This window comes from Dendrobates tinctorius, unplaced genomic scaffold (assembly GCF_039654945.1).
Source record: "Dendrobates tinctorius isolate UK_male_01 unplaced genomic scaffold, ASM3965494v1 ptg000143l, whole genome shotgun sequence".
NCBI lineage: Eukaryota > Metazoa > Chordata > Amphibia > Anura > Dendrobatidae > Dendrobates > Dendrobates tinctorius.
In genome coordinates, this window is record NW_027361810.1 from 4,139,362 (window position 1) to 4,157,604 (window position 18,243).

The 18,243-nt window shown below is 44.5% G+C and overlaps 1 protein-coding gene across 1 annotated transcript in view; it reads left to right on the forward strand.

Annotated features, from left to right (window-relative positions):
- The window catches only part of CNTNAP5 (contactin associated protein family member 5), a 237,229-nt gene that overhangs the window by 195,747 nt on the left and 23,239 nt on the right, over positions 1 to 18,243 (forward strand). Inside the window, exons 15-19 of the mRNA XM_073545332.1 lie at positions 3,861 to 3,988; positions 4,079 to 4,249; positions 9,041 to 9,259; positions 10,629 to 10,868; positions 12,009 to 12,233. Of these exons, the coding sequence (XP_073401433.1) occupies positions 3,861 to 3,988; positions 4,079 to 4,249; positions 9,041 to 9,259; positions 10,629 to 10,868; positions 12,009 to 12,233 (983 nt within the window). The remainder of the gene's footprint in view (positions 1 to 3,860; positions 3,989 to 4,078; positions 4,250 to 9,040; positions 9,260 to 10,628; positions 10,869 to 12,008; positions 12,234 to 18,243) is intronic.

The window sequence follows — 18,243 nt, forward strand, 5'->3', positions numbered from 1 at the left end:
TAGCCTTTTGCAAGGGTATCTTCTTATCTAAATAAAACACAAGATTGACAACAAATCACAAAATATGAATTATTGAACAAAATTAATGAGTTGCTGACCAGTATATAATGTATACAAATGTAAAGCAAATGATATTTCTGAGATATCATTCAGATAGTAGAGACATAAGCAATTCTTGTTACCATCATTGAAGGCAGTTCACATTGAAAAAAAATTTTTTAACAAAGGAATCAAAAATTCACTAGAACCTAAGGCAGTTTCTGGTATCACATTAATATAGTATATAGGAAAAATATATACCTGTGTAACCATGAAATTGATGATCAGATTTCTAAAGGAAGGAGAAGGAAAAAAAGTTATTTGCCAAATGAGACCAGGTCCATAAGAATCGTATTATACTCGTATATAGCACCATTATTGTGAAACAAGCAATTCCAGATGACAAACCTCTAAACAGGATAAGCGGTAGAACAGGACCGCGCCGCAGTCAGAGGAGACGTGAATGTAACACCAGTAAATGAAGCTATTTATGCCATTTTAATGAGAAAATGTGGAACAGCTGAAAAGATAAGGTAGCGGTAAAGAGCGCATGAGCAAACCATCGGTCAGGACGGAAGTGGGGCATAGAAGCCGAAAGTGGGGCATATCAGAAGGAGGAAAGAATGAACGGCGTATGGGACAGATGTATCGCTTATCCTGTATGGGACAGATGTATCGCTTATCCTGTTTAGAGGTTTGTGAGCCCTAATTATAGCCAGACTCGGGACAGTACAGAGGAGGAGGGGAATCTGTCCGAGCTCCTGAGACACAGATATTTATTTTCTGCATTTTCTATGATTAGTTTCATCTTTTACACAACTTTAGGTCATTAGTGAAATATTCTGATGTGATCGATACAATTGTTAGCCTTTGTTGCCAGTATACAGTAACTTTCAGGGAGCGGCTCTTATAGTTTTGTAGTTGTCGTAGGACCCCCGAGTCCGTCACTGATCGCCACAGCTGTTCATGGAAGAATAGCGTCTAATATACTCATTACATGGACAGGAATTAGGAATTTTTTGTAGTTCTGCTCCATGATCATTTCTATGAATAAACCATGGAGAGGCAGAAATAAAGTCCCGTGTTGTTTTATTCATCACATCAGCTGCATTTACTGTAACACAAGATCTCTACACTCCGGGCCCCGAACCTGATAAATATGGAAAGATCCTTCTGTGATCAGACAAGAGGAAGAAATGAAGAAAATGAGGAATACAGAGACGTCGATGTGATGAGCGCAGCGGAGGCGTCACTTCCCGGCTGCCGTCACGTCTTGTCTCCTCTATTACTTGGCTCAGCCTCACCTCACAGGGCAACATTCTGTATCTATCAGGAAAGTTGCTCATTTTCTCTGTTATTTCACATTTTAGTCTCCTGTAAACCCCCAGTTATTATCAATCACATTATAGGAAATGAATTGAGGCAGTGTGATTGTAAGCTCTTGGGATCAGCATTGCTGCAGTAGGATTACTGGAAATCCTCACCAGGTGATATCACAATCTCAGCTCTGTTACATCTTTGAAAAATGGACTGACATTTTAGCTGTATTTTTTTGCATAGCTATGACAGAATGATTCATGAGTCATACAGTTGTGTGAAAAAGTACCTGCCCCTTCCTGATTTCCTATTCTTTTCCATGTTTCTCATACTTAGATGTTTCAGATCACCAAACAAATGTAAATATTAGAGAAAGATAACACAAGTAATCACAAAATGCAGTTTATAAATGAAGGTCTTTATTATTAAGGGAAAAAGAAATCCAAACCTACAGGGCCCTGTGCGAGAAAGTGATTGCCCCCTAAACCTAATAACTGGTTGGGCCGCCCTTAGCAGCAACAACTGCAATCAAGCGTTTGCGATAACTGGGAATTATTCTTTTACAGCGCTCTGCAGAGATTTTGTCCCGCTCATCTGTGCAGAATTTTTGTAATTCAGCCACATTGGAGGTTTCCGATCATGATCGCCTTTTTAAAGTCATGCCACTGCATCGCAGTCAGATTAAGGACAGGAATTTGACTAGGCTGCTCCAAAGTCTTAATTTTGTTTTTCTTACGCCATTCAGAGGTGGACTTGCTGGTGTGTTTTGGATCATTGTCCTGCTGTATAAACCAAGTGCGCTTCAGCTTGAGGTCATGAACAGATGGCCGGACATTCTCCTCCAGGATGTTTTGGTAGACAGCAGAATTCATAGTTTCATTTACCACAGCAAGTCTTCCAGGTCCTGAAGCACCAAAACAGCCTCAAACCATTACACTACCACCACCATATTTTACTGTTGGTATGATGTTCCTTTTGTGAAATGCTGTGTTACTTCTACGCCAGATATAATGGGACAAACAACTTCCAAAAAGATCCACTTTTGTCTGGTCAGTCCACAGAGTATTATCCCAAAATCTTGGGAATCATCAAGATGTTTTCTGGCAAAACTGAGACAAGCTTTTATATTCTTATTGCTCGGCAGTGGTTTTCATCTTGGAACTCTGCCATGCAGGCCATTTTTGCCCAGTCTCTTTCTTATGGTGGAGTCATGAACACTGCATTTTGTGATTACTTGTGTTATCTTTGTCTAATATTTAAATTTGTTTGGTGATTGGAAACATTTAAACATGCAAAAGAATAGGAAATCGGGAAGGGGCAAACACTTTTTCACACAACTGTATGTTTTCATAAATGGTCTTTAAATCTATATATACGAGCCATGCTGCGCACGATCCTCGATGACCAGTGTTGCACACAATTGCTGGTGACCAGTGCTGCGCACGATCCTCGATGACCAGTGCTGCGCACGATCCTCGATGACCAGTGTTGCACACAATTGCTGGTGACCAGTGCTGCGCACGATCCTCTGACGAGTGCTTCTTTCTCCTCTCCTTAGTGTCTCTGCTTTATAACTTCCCGTTTTGTTTCCAGCTAATGTTATGTTTGTCCCCTCATTTTTCTTCTCATCCATCTTCTCATTCTCAATCTTCCTCTTTCTCTTCTTTCCTTTTCCATGTTTTTAATGCTTTTTCATCATCTCCTGCCATTACTTCATTCTGTATTTTCCGCTTGCTCATTTGTCTTGTGTGTTCCTTATTATTCTCCCCTTTCTCCACTCTCTCCCTTTTTCCCTTCCTCTCCTTCATATTCTTATTCACCTCCTCCATCATTGTCTTCTTTTTCTTCCCACATTTTTTCTCTCCTCTTTCTTTTTCTTATTATTTTTTTCTTTTTTTTCTCTTGCTATTTTCATCCACTTCCCATCTAATGTTTCGCTCTTTTTTTTATCAATTTCTTCTTAATTCTTCACTTCTTATCTTTCTCTTCTCTTCACTTTCTCCTACTTACTATTTCTTCTTGTTCTTTGCTTTCTCAATCTCTTTCTGCTTTTTGCATCTCACTGTGTTATTCACATTTCTCTTTCTCCTATTTGACTTCTTCCTTTTACTCATCGTTTTATCTTCCATGCTCTTTTCCATTCCTATTTCCATTTCCTCTTCCCCATCACATTCTCTCTTCCTTCTTTTTCCCTCCTCTTCTCCCCTTTTCATCCTCTTCCTTTAACCTTCACGCTTTTTCCGTCCTCTTTTTCACCTTCTGTGTTCTAACATTCTCTTTCTCTTCTTCCTCTGTTTCGCCCTTTTTCCACCTCCTTTTCTCTTCTTTCTCCTTCTTCATCTATTTCCCTTCTTTCTTTTTCTTCTTTTTTCTTTCTCCTTTTCACTGTATTCCTTCCCTTTTTTCCATTTCTTCTTCCTCCCTGTTCTTTCCCTCTTTCATCCCTTCTTGATCCCCTTCTTCATTTCCTTCTCCTCTTCTCCCCCTTTTATCCCTCCGTACAGGACAAGTGATGTTGGATTTCTAACCTTTAAAGATCACTTACCAGTGTCCCAGATTGTGATCAGTGACACAAACAGATCGGGGTCTGAAGCCGCCTGGAGGGTGGGAGCGCTGCGCTGTTATGGTGACCGTGAGTGCACACATCTGTATCTTTTTGTGCTTCCAGCATATTCCGTGCAGTTACAGCATTAGGAAAAGTAACTTATTTTTTATTTCCCAGGAAGCCTTTGGAATTCGGCCTCTTTCACCTCTGGGGCGTCTTATTTCTATTTTCCCACGTTCTTATTGGATTTCAGCATCGACATCTCATTCTTCTTTAAGACCACAAGCTCATCCGGAGTCTTCTTGGAAAATCTCGGTGTTAAAGACTTCATAAGAATCGAGTTAGTCTGTAAGTGGTGAAATGTTACGTATCTATGAGCTTATAAAGAAGAGCAAATGTAATGTGAATAGCTGAGGAGCTGTGATGTCATCATGGACAGGGGGCGAGTGATGACATCACACGGGGTTACAGGTGTTTCTCTTCCTGATTGGTCATTTATTATGTGATTTCTATATACTGGGGCTTTGTCATTTTTACACCCTCATTGGGGTTTGTACAGTCTCTATACGCAGAGCTGTCACTATGGGGGAATAGAAGACGCGTCTAAGATTCAAAGAGTCATACAAACAGCTTTCATGTCTGAATTGTGTCTAAAATTCCAAAATGTGGAAATTTCAAACCATTTTCATGCTTTTACACAGGATTTGACAACTTTTTGAAAGCGTGAGGAGCATAATGGGGAAAGAGCGTGGCTGAGAAATTGCTCATGATTGATAACATAAAACTGACTTTGACACCAGTGCATTTAGCAGATGCATTAGGATGTGCATGCAGCAAAGCGATGCAACAGATGCATTAGGAGGCGCATTCAGCAGAACGATGCAGCAGGTGCATTAGGAGGCACAGGCAGCAGAATGGTGTACCAGATGCATTTGGAGGCACATGCAGCAGAGTGATGCAGAAGATGCATTAGGAGGCACATGCAGCAGATGCATTAGGAGGCGTATGTAGAAGAGCAATGCAGCAGATGCATTAGGAGACTCGTGCAGTAGAGTGATGCAGCAGATGCATTAGGAGACTCGTGCAGTAGAGTGATGCAGCAGATGCATTAGGAAGCACATGCAGCAGAGCGATGAACGAGTTGAATTAGGAGGTGCATGCAGCAGAGTGATGTAGCAGATGCATTAGGAGGCGCATGCAACAGAGCGAGGCAGCAGATGCATTAGGAGGTGCATGTTTTCATGAACGTTGCGCCTCTTACTCCGGTAGACCCCCAATCGACCCATTGATCTTTAAAAATAAAGTTCATTCCTGTAAAATCATGGCGCATAGACGTTATAAACGGGTCCCCGGCCCTGAACTCATCACCTGTGATACATTTGTGCAATCTGATGATCTCTTCCTCATGACTTTTGATATCTGGATAATTGCACATTAATCTCCAATCCAGTCCGGGGATTAGTGAACGTAAAATGATAAATGGTCTTAAATGAGAAACTGAGACCTGTGATCCTCGTTCCTAACGTCCCATTGTGTCAGGTACATAAAGTGCGACGTCTCATCAGCAAGCGCGGCTTTATCTGTAATGTGCAGATGATTTCATTGCCTTAAGGATTTTCCCAGATGGTTCCCTCTACAGATAAGATGCCAGGAGCAGAAATATGGAGTCAACCAGTCGAAGCTCCAGACTTGTCCCGTAATCACCGGCACTGACCCGAGATCCGGAGATTCTGATTTCTGCAATGTAACAATAATGATGGAGACGATCGCGCCAATACTTGTCTCATATACTCAGAACACAATCGTTCTGCTCCTCGTTATCCTGTCAGGAAAAAGTCATGGAGGGATTTCCAGCGTTTCACAATTATTGCTTTCGCTCACTGGCAGCGAGATCAGAACTTAATAAATTGTGATTGATGAACGCTCCACGTTTCCTTCAGGTGGTTTATTGGTTATGACTGGAGTCAATCGCGACAAATAAACACAGACCGAATGGATGGAAACAGAAACGTCTGTGTCCAGTGACAGGAGCCGTTATCTGCAAAGTAGTGATACCAACTGCACTATTAGGAGATGACTGCAAAATAGTGTGGATGGTGGGGTGGGACTGGAGTCGTACCAGGGCCGGACGGGAGCTGGACTGGAGCTGACTGGAGCTGGACTGGGGCCAGACGGGAGTTGGACTGAGGCTGACTGGAGCTGGACTGGGGCCGGACTGGAGTCAGACTGGAGCCGAACTGGGGTTTGACTGGTGCGGGATGGGGCCGGACTGGAGCAGGACTGGAGCCAGAAGCTGTTTGTGCATCTGCATTTTTCCTGGATAGAGTTTTGCATCTGGACTCACCATTGGATCCTAATTTTCCTCTTCCGCTGACAGCGTTCTCTGAGATTCCTGCGCCCGAATTCCTCTATACTACACAGGACATGGAAGCAGTGGGGGCCTCATTGGTATTTTGCTTTTGTGCCCGCTCTTGTGCGGCCCCCGCTGTTCTCTAATGCCACCTTTTACCTGGGACCAGCAGGGGCCGGGTACTATAACAGGAGTCACCCAACCATTGATGTCATTGCAGCTTTCAGGTTCTTTCCTGCTTTATCTCGTGTTCTGCACTGACAGGACCTGATGGTACTGGTATAAACACAGATACTATGTGCACTACTGTGGAAGGTGCCTAGGTAGGTTCCCAAACTGTAATGTGATCAAAAAGACCCTGGCACTCAACTTAGATGCAAAAGGAAAGGAACTTTTATTCAGTCAAGCTGTGGACACCGCGTCTAGAAGTAATCATACGTACCTGCTATACCGCACAAGGCTACTGTTATTAGCCCGCAGATTGTCCACCACGTTGGCCGTGTAACCTGCTCACACCGGTGATCAGTCCCCTGTGACACATGACGTGGCCGTGTAACCTGCTCACACCGGTGATCAGTCCCCTGTGACACATGACGTGGCCGTGTAACCTGCTCACACCGGTGATCAGTCCCCTGTGACACATGACGTGGCCGTGTAACCTGCTCACACCGGTGATCAGTCCCCTGTGACACATGACGTGGCCGTGTAACCTGCTCACACCGGTGATCAGTCCCCTGTGACACATGACGTGGCCGTGTAACCTGCTCACACCGGTGATCAGTCCCCTGTGACACATGACGTGGCCGTGTAACCTGCTCACACCAGTGATCGGTCTCCTGTGACACATGACGTGGCCGTGTATCCTCCTCACACCGGTGATCGGTCTCCTGTGACACATGACGTGGCCGTGTAACCTGCTCACACCAGTGATCGGTCTCCTGTGACACATGACGTGGCCGTGTAACCTGCTCACACCAGTGATCAGTCCCCTGTGACACATGACGTGACCGTGTAACCTGCTCACACCGGTGATCAGTCCCCTGTGACACATGACGTGGCCGTGTAACCTGCTCACACCAGTGATCGGTCTCCTGTGACACATGACGTGGCCGTGTATCCTCCTCACACCGGTGATCGGTCTCCTGTGACACATGACGTGGCCGTGTAACCTGCTCACACCAGTGATCGGTCTCCTGTGACACATGACGTAACCGTGAAACCTACACACACCTGTGATCGGTTTCCTGTGACACATGACGTGGCCGTGTAACCTGCTCACACCGGTGATCAGTCCCCTGTGACACATGACGTGGCCGTGTAACCTACACACACCAGTGATCGGTCTCCTGTGACACATGACGTAACCGTGAAACCTACACACACCGGTGATCGGTCTCCTGTGACACATGACGTGGCCGTGTAACCTGCTCACACCGGTGATCAGTCCCCTGTGACACATGACGTGGCCGTGTAACCTGCTCACACCAGTGATCGGTCTCCTGTGACACATGACGTGGCCGTGTATCCTCCTCACACCGGTGATCGGTCTCCTGTGACACATGACGTGGCCGTGTAACCTGCTCACACCAGTGATCGGTCTCCTGTGACACATGACGTAACCGTGAAACCTACACACACCTGTGATCGGTTTCCTGTGACACATGACGTGGCCGTGTAACCTCCTCACACCGGTGATCGGTCTCCTGTGACACATGACGTAACCGTGAAACCTACACACACCTGTGATCGGTTTCCTGTGACACATGACGTGGCCGTGTAACCTGCTCACACCGGTGATCGGTCCCCTGTGACACATGACGTGGCCGTGTAACCTCCTCACACCGGTGATCGGTCTCCTGTGACACATGACATGGCCGTGTAACCTGCTCACACCGGTGATCGGTCTCTTGTGACACATGACGTGGCCGTGTAACCAGCTCACTCCGGTGATCGGTCTCTTGTGACACATGACGTGGCCGTGTATCCTCCTCACACCGGTGATCGGTCTCCTGTGACACATGACGTGGCCGTGTATCCTCCTCACACCGGTGATCGGTCTCCTGTGACACATGACGTAGCCGTGTATCCTCCTCACACCGGTGATCGGTCTCCTGTGACACATGACGTGTCCGTGTAACCTCCTCACACCGGTGATCGGTCCCCTGTGCCACATGACGTGTCCGTGTAACCTCCTCACACCGGTGATCGGTCCCCTGTGCCACATGACGTGGCCGTGTAACCTACACACACCGGTGATCGGTCTCCTGTGCCACACGACGTGGCCGTGTAACCTCCTCACACCGGTGATCGGTCCCCTGTGCCACATGACGTGGCCGTGTAACCTACACACACCGGTGATCGGTCCCCTGTGCCACACGACGTGGCCGTGTAACCTACACACACCGGTGATCGGTCCCCTGTGCCACATGACGTGGCCGTGTATCCTCCTCACACCATTGATCGGTCTCCTGTGCCACATGACGTGGCCGTGTAACCTGCTCATACCGGTGATCGGTCCCCTGTGACACATTAGATCATTTTATTGGATAATAATGAGCACAATTTCCCGTGGAGCGACGTCTCCAGTGGATTCTTCTGCTGGTTCTTTCTGAGTGGGAGGAAGAAGAGTGATTCACACACAAATATTTTTCCATTCAATGCTGAAATACGTGGATCTTTGAGTCCGGACCATATTTTATTCCCATCTGTCTCCTTATGGGAGAGAGATGTCAGTAAGTAAAGAGACCGATGATGATAAACATTGATTGCTGATTGTTTCCACTTTACAGCTCCCTACCAGGTCACGTTTTCTTTTGATGCCGGCAGCGGACCTGTGGACGTCTCTTTGCAGTCGATTGCGGCTCTGAATGACGGTCAGTGGCATCACATCACGGCTGCAAGGAATATTAAAGAGTCCAGTTTGGTCTTAGACAACCAGCCAAGAAAACTAGTGCCGAGTCCGCCTGATGGACGAGTCCGTGTCCAGCCCAGCACTCAGCTGTATGTAGGTGAGCAGGGTCACTTTCAGTCTACTTATCTTCTGCATAGTGACACCTCAGGCTCACTTTAAGACTGGAGATATATAGTTTCCTTGCACATTTTTTATGTGTTTTCACAGTTTTCTGCTGCTTTCAAATACAGAGATATTTTTATTAAGCTAAATACATTTATTTTATTTTTTTTTCCATAAATGTGTTTATTAAACTTTTCAAAATAAGGTACAACAATCCAGAAAGATGACATAAATATGAATATACAGACAGGTAAGATACAACATTGTGGGTGACAAAACAAGCTTGTAATCCTAGATATCTCAAATCAGACACGTCATGTCCATTCACATTTTAGTAACAAATGCATTTATTTTTGGCTAAAATATTTTATTCAAATAGGAATCATAAATTATTTTGCAGCTTTTAGCCTCCATGTTGCACTGGTTATTGCCAACTACAAAATGAGCTAACTGAGAATCTGACAGTGAGCTCGTTCTGACAGAGAGCATAACTCTTATCTTTCTTTTCTGTCTTTAATGCCGGGGTCACACTTGCGAGAAACTCCGTAACGCTCAGCTGCATAGAAATCCTTGCAGCCGCACACTCCTTATCCGAGTGCCGGCGGCAGCGCCGGGTATTGAGATGCGAGTTTCTTGCAAGTGTGACCCCGACCTTATTCTGATCTTCTCTCCCCTGATTTATGACAACCTCAAAAATTCATGTCAGTGTTGATGTGGTCTGCGGTCATAAGTCAGCTGAGAAGTGCTCAGAAAAACGCAAATAAAAGTCACAGACTTGTCACCAGAAGCAGGTACATCCAACAGACGGCTGCAGTGTGCCGTAAAACAACGAGCCTGGAAAAGCCAAACACTGCAAAATATTTCGTATCTCATCACAAAATTGATTTTTAACCAAAAATACAGAAACGTCCTCGAAGTTTTCTATAAGGGTGTGTGCACACGTTGCGGATTCTGCTGCGTTGTACAGTGCCATGTTAGTCAATGGAAAATGAAATCCGCAGTGCACATGCTGCGGATTTTTCTGTGCGGATTTGCCGCGGTTTTAAATCTGCAGCATGTCACTTCTTTGTGCGGATTCCGCAGCAGTTTGGCACCTGCTCAATGATCAGCTGTCAAACCGCAGGGGAAAACCGCAGGCTAATCCGGAGGTGATTTCCAAATCCGTGCGGAAGAATCCACAGCACAATCCGCAACGTGTGCGCGCACCCTAAAACAACTGTAAAAAGTCTGTGGAGCACATAGAAATTGCAGTAAATGAATGTCTGTGGAGTTTAATGTTGTTTTCTTACATCCTGAACTGATACATTAGATAAACACATAATGTAAAATATCACAATGTTACAAAGTTGATCTGTTTCCTCCAGGAGGGACTTCATCCCGGCAGAAAGGCTTCGTGGGTTGTCTCCGTTCTCTCAAAGTGAATGGTCAAACTGTAGACCTGGAGGAAAAGGCCAGGGTGACCCCGGGGATTCGGCCGGGATGCCCGGGCCACTGTAGTAGCTATGGAAGCTTGTGTCACAACAACGGGAAATGCGTGGAGAAACGGAACGGATACACCTGCGACTGCACCAACTCCGCCTATGAAGGTCCTTACTGTACGAAAGGTGAGAGGCAGGAACGACTAAGCGAAACCTTTTAATAAATTCTCACCTGTCTATATAATTCCTTCTTGTTGGAGGGAACAGCAGGTGATAAAATGCTGCAGGGGAAGGAGCGGACACCGTGTAATCCGCAGGATCAGTGGTTACACAATGAGGGGTTGTCATGTCAACTAGTTGGAAAAAGTTTTAACAAACTTTGAAAAGTTTTCATTCACCATGTTCTGCTTTCTGTGACTTGTTGCTTGCAAGTCACTCTTATTTACATTTGGAGGGGATCACCCTGGACGTATGCCGAGGAGAGGACCACCAGTGGCGATCTACCCCGTCAGCCAACTCCAAAAATACATGGAAGATCAGGAGAAAAAAGGAGTACCCGGTGATAAATAGCAATCCATAATAAAAAGCACAACATACAAAATGGGTAACACGTTTCCAGAGACCTCCACACCAAAAGGAGATGCCCCCTCAACAAATGCAAAGAAATATTCATATGCATAGATCCATATTGTCCAGAGTAATACCCATGAGTAGCCAAGCCCACAATAGAATGTGTAAATATGGAAAAATAGCAAGTAAAACTAATGAGGGAGAGGCTTACCAGAGTTAACAGGCAGATAGAGAGGGAGGGCCCCCGGCTGGATGTCACCCCCGACGCGCGTTTCGTTGGCATACACGCAGCTTTCTCAAGGGGAAATTGTTCAAACTGACTTTAGCGGTTCATGAATTTTGAGCAAAATTTATTTTTATTTTCAACCTTTTTCTTGATGTTTTAGCACAAAGTTGAATGTTCCAAAAGAGTCACAAATCTGTGCAAAAGTTCAGATGTATATAAATCACTTCAGGTGGAGACCTGAGCGCATTTGCACAAACGGTTTCAATTGATGAATCACCTGAAAACATCTTGAAATTTCAGACCACACCAACAATGATGAAGTTAAAAAACACAAAAATGAAAAAAATGGTGAACGCACTAAAATAGACTTTAACAATGGTGCAAATTAAACTCAGACATAATATATATTTTTTAAAAAGACAGTGCTCAAAATACCATACTGAATCGGGCCCAATGTATAACAGAAGAAAAACCTCTCATGATTTACAAAACTGTAAAAGATTGTTTTCTCCTTTCTGTTGCGTTTATAGAAATCTCTGCTATGTTTGAAGCTGGAACATCGGTCACATATATTTTCCAGGAGCCGTATCCAGTGTCCAAGAATAGCAGCACCTCAGCTTCTGCCATATATGCGGATACCATGATATCAAAGGACAATATTGCCTTCAGCTTTCTGACAGCACAAGCACCAAGTCTACTGCTCTACGTAACCTCAGTGTATCAGGATTACCTCGCTGTAATGCTCTGCAGAAATGGTGAGTCCCTAAAAGCCTTTTATAATACATGATGTGTACTTTACATTACTGATGCTGTACTGATCCTGAGTTACATCCTGTATTATACTCCAGAGCTGCACTCACTATTCTGCTGGTGCAGTCACTGTGTACATACATTACTGATTCTGAATTGCATTCTGTATTATACTCCAGAGCTGCACTCACTATTCTGCTGGTGCAGACACTGTGTACATACATTACATTACTGATCCTGAGTTACCTCCTGTATTATACCCCAGATCTGCACTCACTATTCTGCTGGTGCAGTCACTGTGTACATACATTACATTACTGATCCTGAGTTACATCCTGTATTATACCCCAGAGCTGCACTCACTATTCTGCTGGTGCAGACACTGTGTACATACATTACATTACTGATCCTGAGTTACATCCTGTATTATACTCCAGAGCTGCACTCACTATTCTGCTGGTGCAGTCACTGTGTACAAATATTACATTACTGATCCTGAGTTACATCCTGTATTATACCCCAGAACTGCACTCACTATTCTGCTCCTGCAGTCACTGTGTACTTACATTACATTACTGATCCTGAGTTACACCCTGTATTATACTCCAGAGCTGCACTCACTATTCTGCTCCTGCAGTCACTGTGTACATACATATTACATTACTGATCCTGAGTTACATCCTGTAATATACCCCAGAGCTGCACTCACTATTCTGTTGGTGCAGTCACGGTGTACATACATTACTGATCCTGAGTTACATCCTGTATTATACTCCAGAGCTATACTCACTATTCTGCTGGTGCAGTCACTGTGTACATACGTTACATTACTGATCCTGAGTTACATCCTGTATTATACCCCAGAGCTGCACTCACTATTTTGCTGGTGCAGTCACTGTGTACATACATTACATTACTGCTCCTGAGTTACATCCTGTATTATACCCCAGAGCTGCACTCACTATTCTGCTGGTGCAGTCACTGTGTACATACATTACATTACTGATCCTGAGTTACCTCCTGTATTATACTCCAGAGCTGCACTCACTATTCTGCTGGTGCAGTCACTGTGTACATACATTACATTACTGATCCTGAGTTACATCCTGTATTATACTCCAGAGCTGCACTCACTATTCTGCTGGTGCAGTCACTGTGTACATACATTACATTACTGATCCTGAGTTACCTCCTGTATTATACTCCAGAGCTGCACTCACTATTCTGTTAATTGAGGCATTATTTACATACAGTAGATTCCTCTCCTGTAAGGAGACAGATGTGTGTGATGTTTCGTGGAGCGGATTCTGAAATAAACACACTAGCTGAGACGTTCATTGTCCGGAGTATTTTCTTATGATCGGTTAAATTATCTGCTCATTTTATTGGTTTTTGTAAGAATTTATTCAGTTTTTGAGTCAGAATTAGAACTCGGTGGACGAGCTGCAGATCTGCGGTTTTATCTCCACTGCGGCTGATCCTGCCGGCAGGTGTAAGAAATTCAGGTTCTTTGGGGAAAGTGCGAATTAAGCAGCCGGATTCCTTCCGGCGGTGCAGATGGCGGCTCTTCTTACTTTACTCCTTTATTTTCAGTTCACCGATGAAGCTGCAGAGCTGCGATTTCATGTTTCTTGCACATTAGCGAAACAATCGTGCGTGACCGAGAAGTAACATGTAACATCCAACCTTCTTATGTAGAAAAGGCGCTCCGGGGCTCCCGAGCAGCAGGGCGGGGGTGCAACGGGTTCTCTGCACCCTCTGCTTCTATGTGTCCGGTCCATGTTCTGTTTGAGGAGTGGAATTCTGTATGGAGCAGAACACAACAGGGATTACAGAAGCCTAATGAGCGTTCTCTCTCCATTGTGGAAGTCTTCTCCCATGGATCTCGGCTCGGAGTTGAGGATGAATCTACATGTGCCTCACACTCCTCTCCATTGTCCGCTGTCGCTCCGCCGGCCTCCCACCTCTTCTCCATTAAATGGCCGCTGGTGTTTTAACAAACTTGGAATAAGTCAATGGTACAGGCGAATATAAAAAAAAATGTCTTATCACAGAAATCTGCTTGTTTCTCCACTTATGAGCCACTTCTCCCTCCTGCCTGCTGGACTTATATATGGCCTACCCACGCTCCGCATTTCCGCATCACAGCTGCCTATTTAAATGTACAGAGAGTTAACTAGGGAGAACCAGCATGGACTATCAGACAGGGAGAGTCGCACTGCATCCTTGTAGCACATGTTTAGCTCGTCACAGCTACACTGCTCAGTTTTGCTGTTTAATGCTCACTGTTTAGTTGATACTAATAAGTGATTAGCTCACCAGATTGCTGGCTTCACAGTTACACTGATCAGTTTTGCTGTGTGTCCTCCATGCTGATGATTTCTGGTATATTAGTCATCTTATGTCACGGCTGGATTTGCAGCCACTTTGCTAAGTATTTCTTTATAATGTCCTCCATGCTGTTGCTGTTTTCTATCCAATATTTTATCTCACCCCATGCTGCTTTCACAGTTACGTTGCTCAGTTTTTCTGTGTAATGTCCTCCATGCTGCTGTTGTCTGTTTCACTTCACCTCAGCACTGGACTCGCAGTTACACTGCTGAGTAGTGCTGTATAATTTCTTCTATGCTGCTACTATTTATAACCAGTGTTTCATCTCACCCCATTGCTGGATTTACAGCTACACTGTTCAGTACTGGTGTATTGGTGTATAATGTCTCAATATTTCTTCAATTTTCTAGCAAGTGGTTTATCTCACCCTTTGTGCTGCTGCTTCCGAGTAATATGATAAAACTATCATACCGTGTATCGGATTTCCAGCTGCATTCCAGTTCAGTATTGGAACCATAAATATATATGACATGTCAGCCTTTCCACAGTGATTCAGATAGCCGTTTGTCAGCGCTCTTCTCTGACAGTTCCCTCCGAGCAATCTGGTCTGATGAAGGTCTGAATAGACCGAAACGTTAAATTGTGGATGGCCAAAAAGTCTGTTATATGGTCAAACTATCCTGAGTGCCAGGTTTATTGCTACTATTGACATGGCAGAAAGTCATGGCTATCACAGTGCTGGACAGCGCAGCATAACACAGTGGGGGCTTATAGTAGCGACTTTCTGTAATATCTGGACCCATTTTCAAATATCTTACGGGTTACTCTATGCTTTGTACCTGAGCCTCACAATGACTTGTATATTTTCCTGTCTATGCTGTGTATATTAGCTAGACTATGCATATTAGCCACTTAATGCTTTGTATACTGGCCAGACTATGCTCTGTATACTGTCTGGGTTATGCTTTGTATACACTCCAGGCTATGCTCTGTATATACTGCAGACTATGCTCTGTATACTCTCCAGGCTATGCTCTGTATATTCTCCAGGCTATGCTCTGTATATACTCCAGGCTATGCTCTGTACATACTCCAGGCTATGCTCTGTATATTCTCCAGGCTATGCTCTGTACATACTCCAGGCTATGCTCTGTATATTCTCCAGGCTATGCTCTGTATATACTCCAGGCTATGCTCTGTATATACTCCAGGCTATGCTCTGTATATACTCCAGGCTATGCTCTGTATATACTCCAGGCTATGCTCTGTACATACTCCAGGCTATGCTCTGTACATACTCCAGGCTATGCTCTGTATATTCTCCAGGCTATGCTCTGTATATACTCCAGGCTATGCTCTGTATATACTCCAGGCTATGCTCTGTATATACTCCAGGCTATGCTCTGTACATACTCCAGGCTATGCTCTGTATATTCTCCAGGCTATGCTCTGTATATTCTCCAGGCTATGCTCTGTATATACTCCAGGCTATGCTCTGTATATACTCCAGGCTATGCTTTGTATATCCTCCAGGCTATGCTCTGTATATACTCCAGGCTATGCTCTGTATATTTTCCAGACTATGCTCTGTATATTCTCCAGGCTATGCTCTGTATATACTCCAGGCTATGCTCTGTATATACTCCAGGCTATGCTTTGTATATCCTCCAGGCTATGCTCTGTATATACTCCAGGCTATGCTCTGTATACACTCCAGGCTATGCTTTGTCTATACTCCAGGCTATGCTTTGTCTATACTCCAGGCTATGCTCTGTATACACTCCAGGCTATACTTTGTATATCCTCCAGGCTATGCTCTGTATATACTCCAGGCTAAGCTTTGTATATTCTCCAGGCTATGCTCTGTATACACTCCAGGCTATGCTCTGTATACACTCCAGGCTATGCTCTGTATACACTCCAGGCTATGCTCTGTATACACTCCAGGCTATGCTTTGTATACACTCCAGGCTATGCTTTGTATATCCTCCAGGCTATGCTTTGTATACACTCCAGGCTATGCTTTGTATATTCTCCAGGCTATGCTTTGTATATTCTCCAGGCTATGCTCTGTGTATATACTCCAGGCTATGCTTTGTATACACTCTAGGCTATGCTTTGTATATTCTCCAGGCTATGCTTTGTATACTCTCCAGGCTATGCTTTGTATACACTCCAGGCTATGCTTTGTATATCCTCCAGGCTATGCTTTGTATACACTCCAGGCTATGCTTTGTATATTCTCCAGGCTATGCTCTGTGTATACACTCCAGGCTATGCTTTGTATATTCTCCAGGCTATGCTTTGTATACACTCCAGGCTATGCTTTGTATATTCTCCAGGCTATGCTCTGTGTATACACTCCAGGCTATGCTTTGTATACTCTCCAGGCTATGCTTTGTATACACTCCAGGCTATGCTTTATATTTTCTTCAGGCTATGCTTTGTATATTCTCCAGGCTATGCTTTGTATATTCTCCAGGCTATGCTCTGTGTATATACTCCAGGCTATGCTTTGTATATCCTCCAGGCTATGCTTTGTATACACTCCAGGCTATGCTTTGTATATTTTCCAGGCTATGCTCTGTATAGTCTCCAGGCTATGCTCTGTATAGTCTCCAGGCTATGCTCTGTATAGTATCCAGGCTATGCTCTGTATAGTCTCCAGGCTATGCTCTGTATAGTCTCCAGGCTATGCTCTGTATAGTCTCCAGGCTATGCTTTGTATATTTTCCAGGCTATGCTCTGTATAGTCTCCAGGCTATGCTCTGTATAGTCTCCAGGCTATGCTCTGTATAGTCTCCAGGCTATGCTCTGTATAGTCTCCAGGCTATGCTCTGTATAGTCTCCAGGCTATGCTTTGTATATTTTCCAGGCTATGCTCTGTATAGTCTCCAGGCTATGCTCTGTATAGTCTCCAGGCTATGCTCTGTATAGTCTCCAGGCTATGCTCTGTATAGTATCCAGGCTATGCTCTGTATAGTCTCCAGGCTATGCTCTGTATAGTCTCCAGGCTATGCTCTGTATAGTCTCCAGGCTATGCTTTGTATATTTTCCAGGCTATGCTCTGTATAGTCTCCAGGCTATGCTCTGTATAGTCTCCAGGCTATGCTCTGTATAGTCTCCAGGCTATGCTCTGTATAGTCTCCAGGCTATGCTCTGTATAGTCTCCAGGCTATGCTCTGTATAGTCTCCAGGCTATGCTCTGTATAGTCTCCAGGCTATGCTCTGTATAGTCTCCAGGCTATGCTCTGTATAGTCTCCAGGCTATGCTCTGTATACTCTCCAGGCTATGCTCTGTATACTCTCCAGGCTATGCTCTGTATACTCTCCAGGCTATGCTCTGTATAGTCTCCAGGCTTATGTTTTGAGCTCTATTCAGACTTTTTGCCCTGATTAGTGCAGTTTCTTTCCTTTTATGTAAATATGCAGATAATCAGGACTGATTTCACAGTTTCTCTCCGGTACAACCACTACTGGCCCTAATCTAAGAAACCAATTTACTTGCAGCATAGAAAATATTAACTTGTTTCTGGGGGTCTTACCTCTTTCCTCTCCCTGGTGTCAGCAGAGTAGTCCGATGTTTGAGTGATGGGAGCTGTATGTTCCCCCCAAGAGTCCAATTGTGACTGCTACAATATTAGTTTGTTTAGATCCCATAAAACTATTCAGTATATATTACTG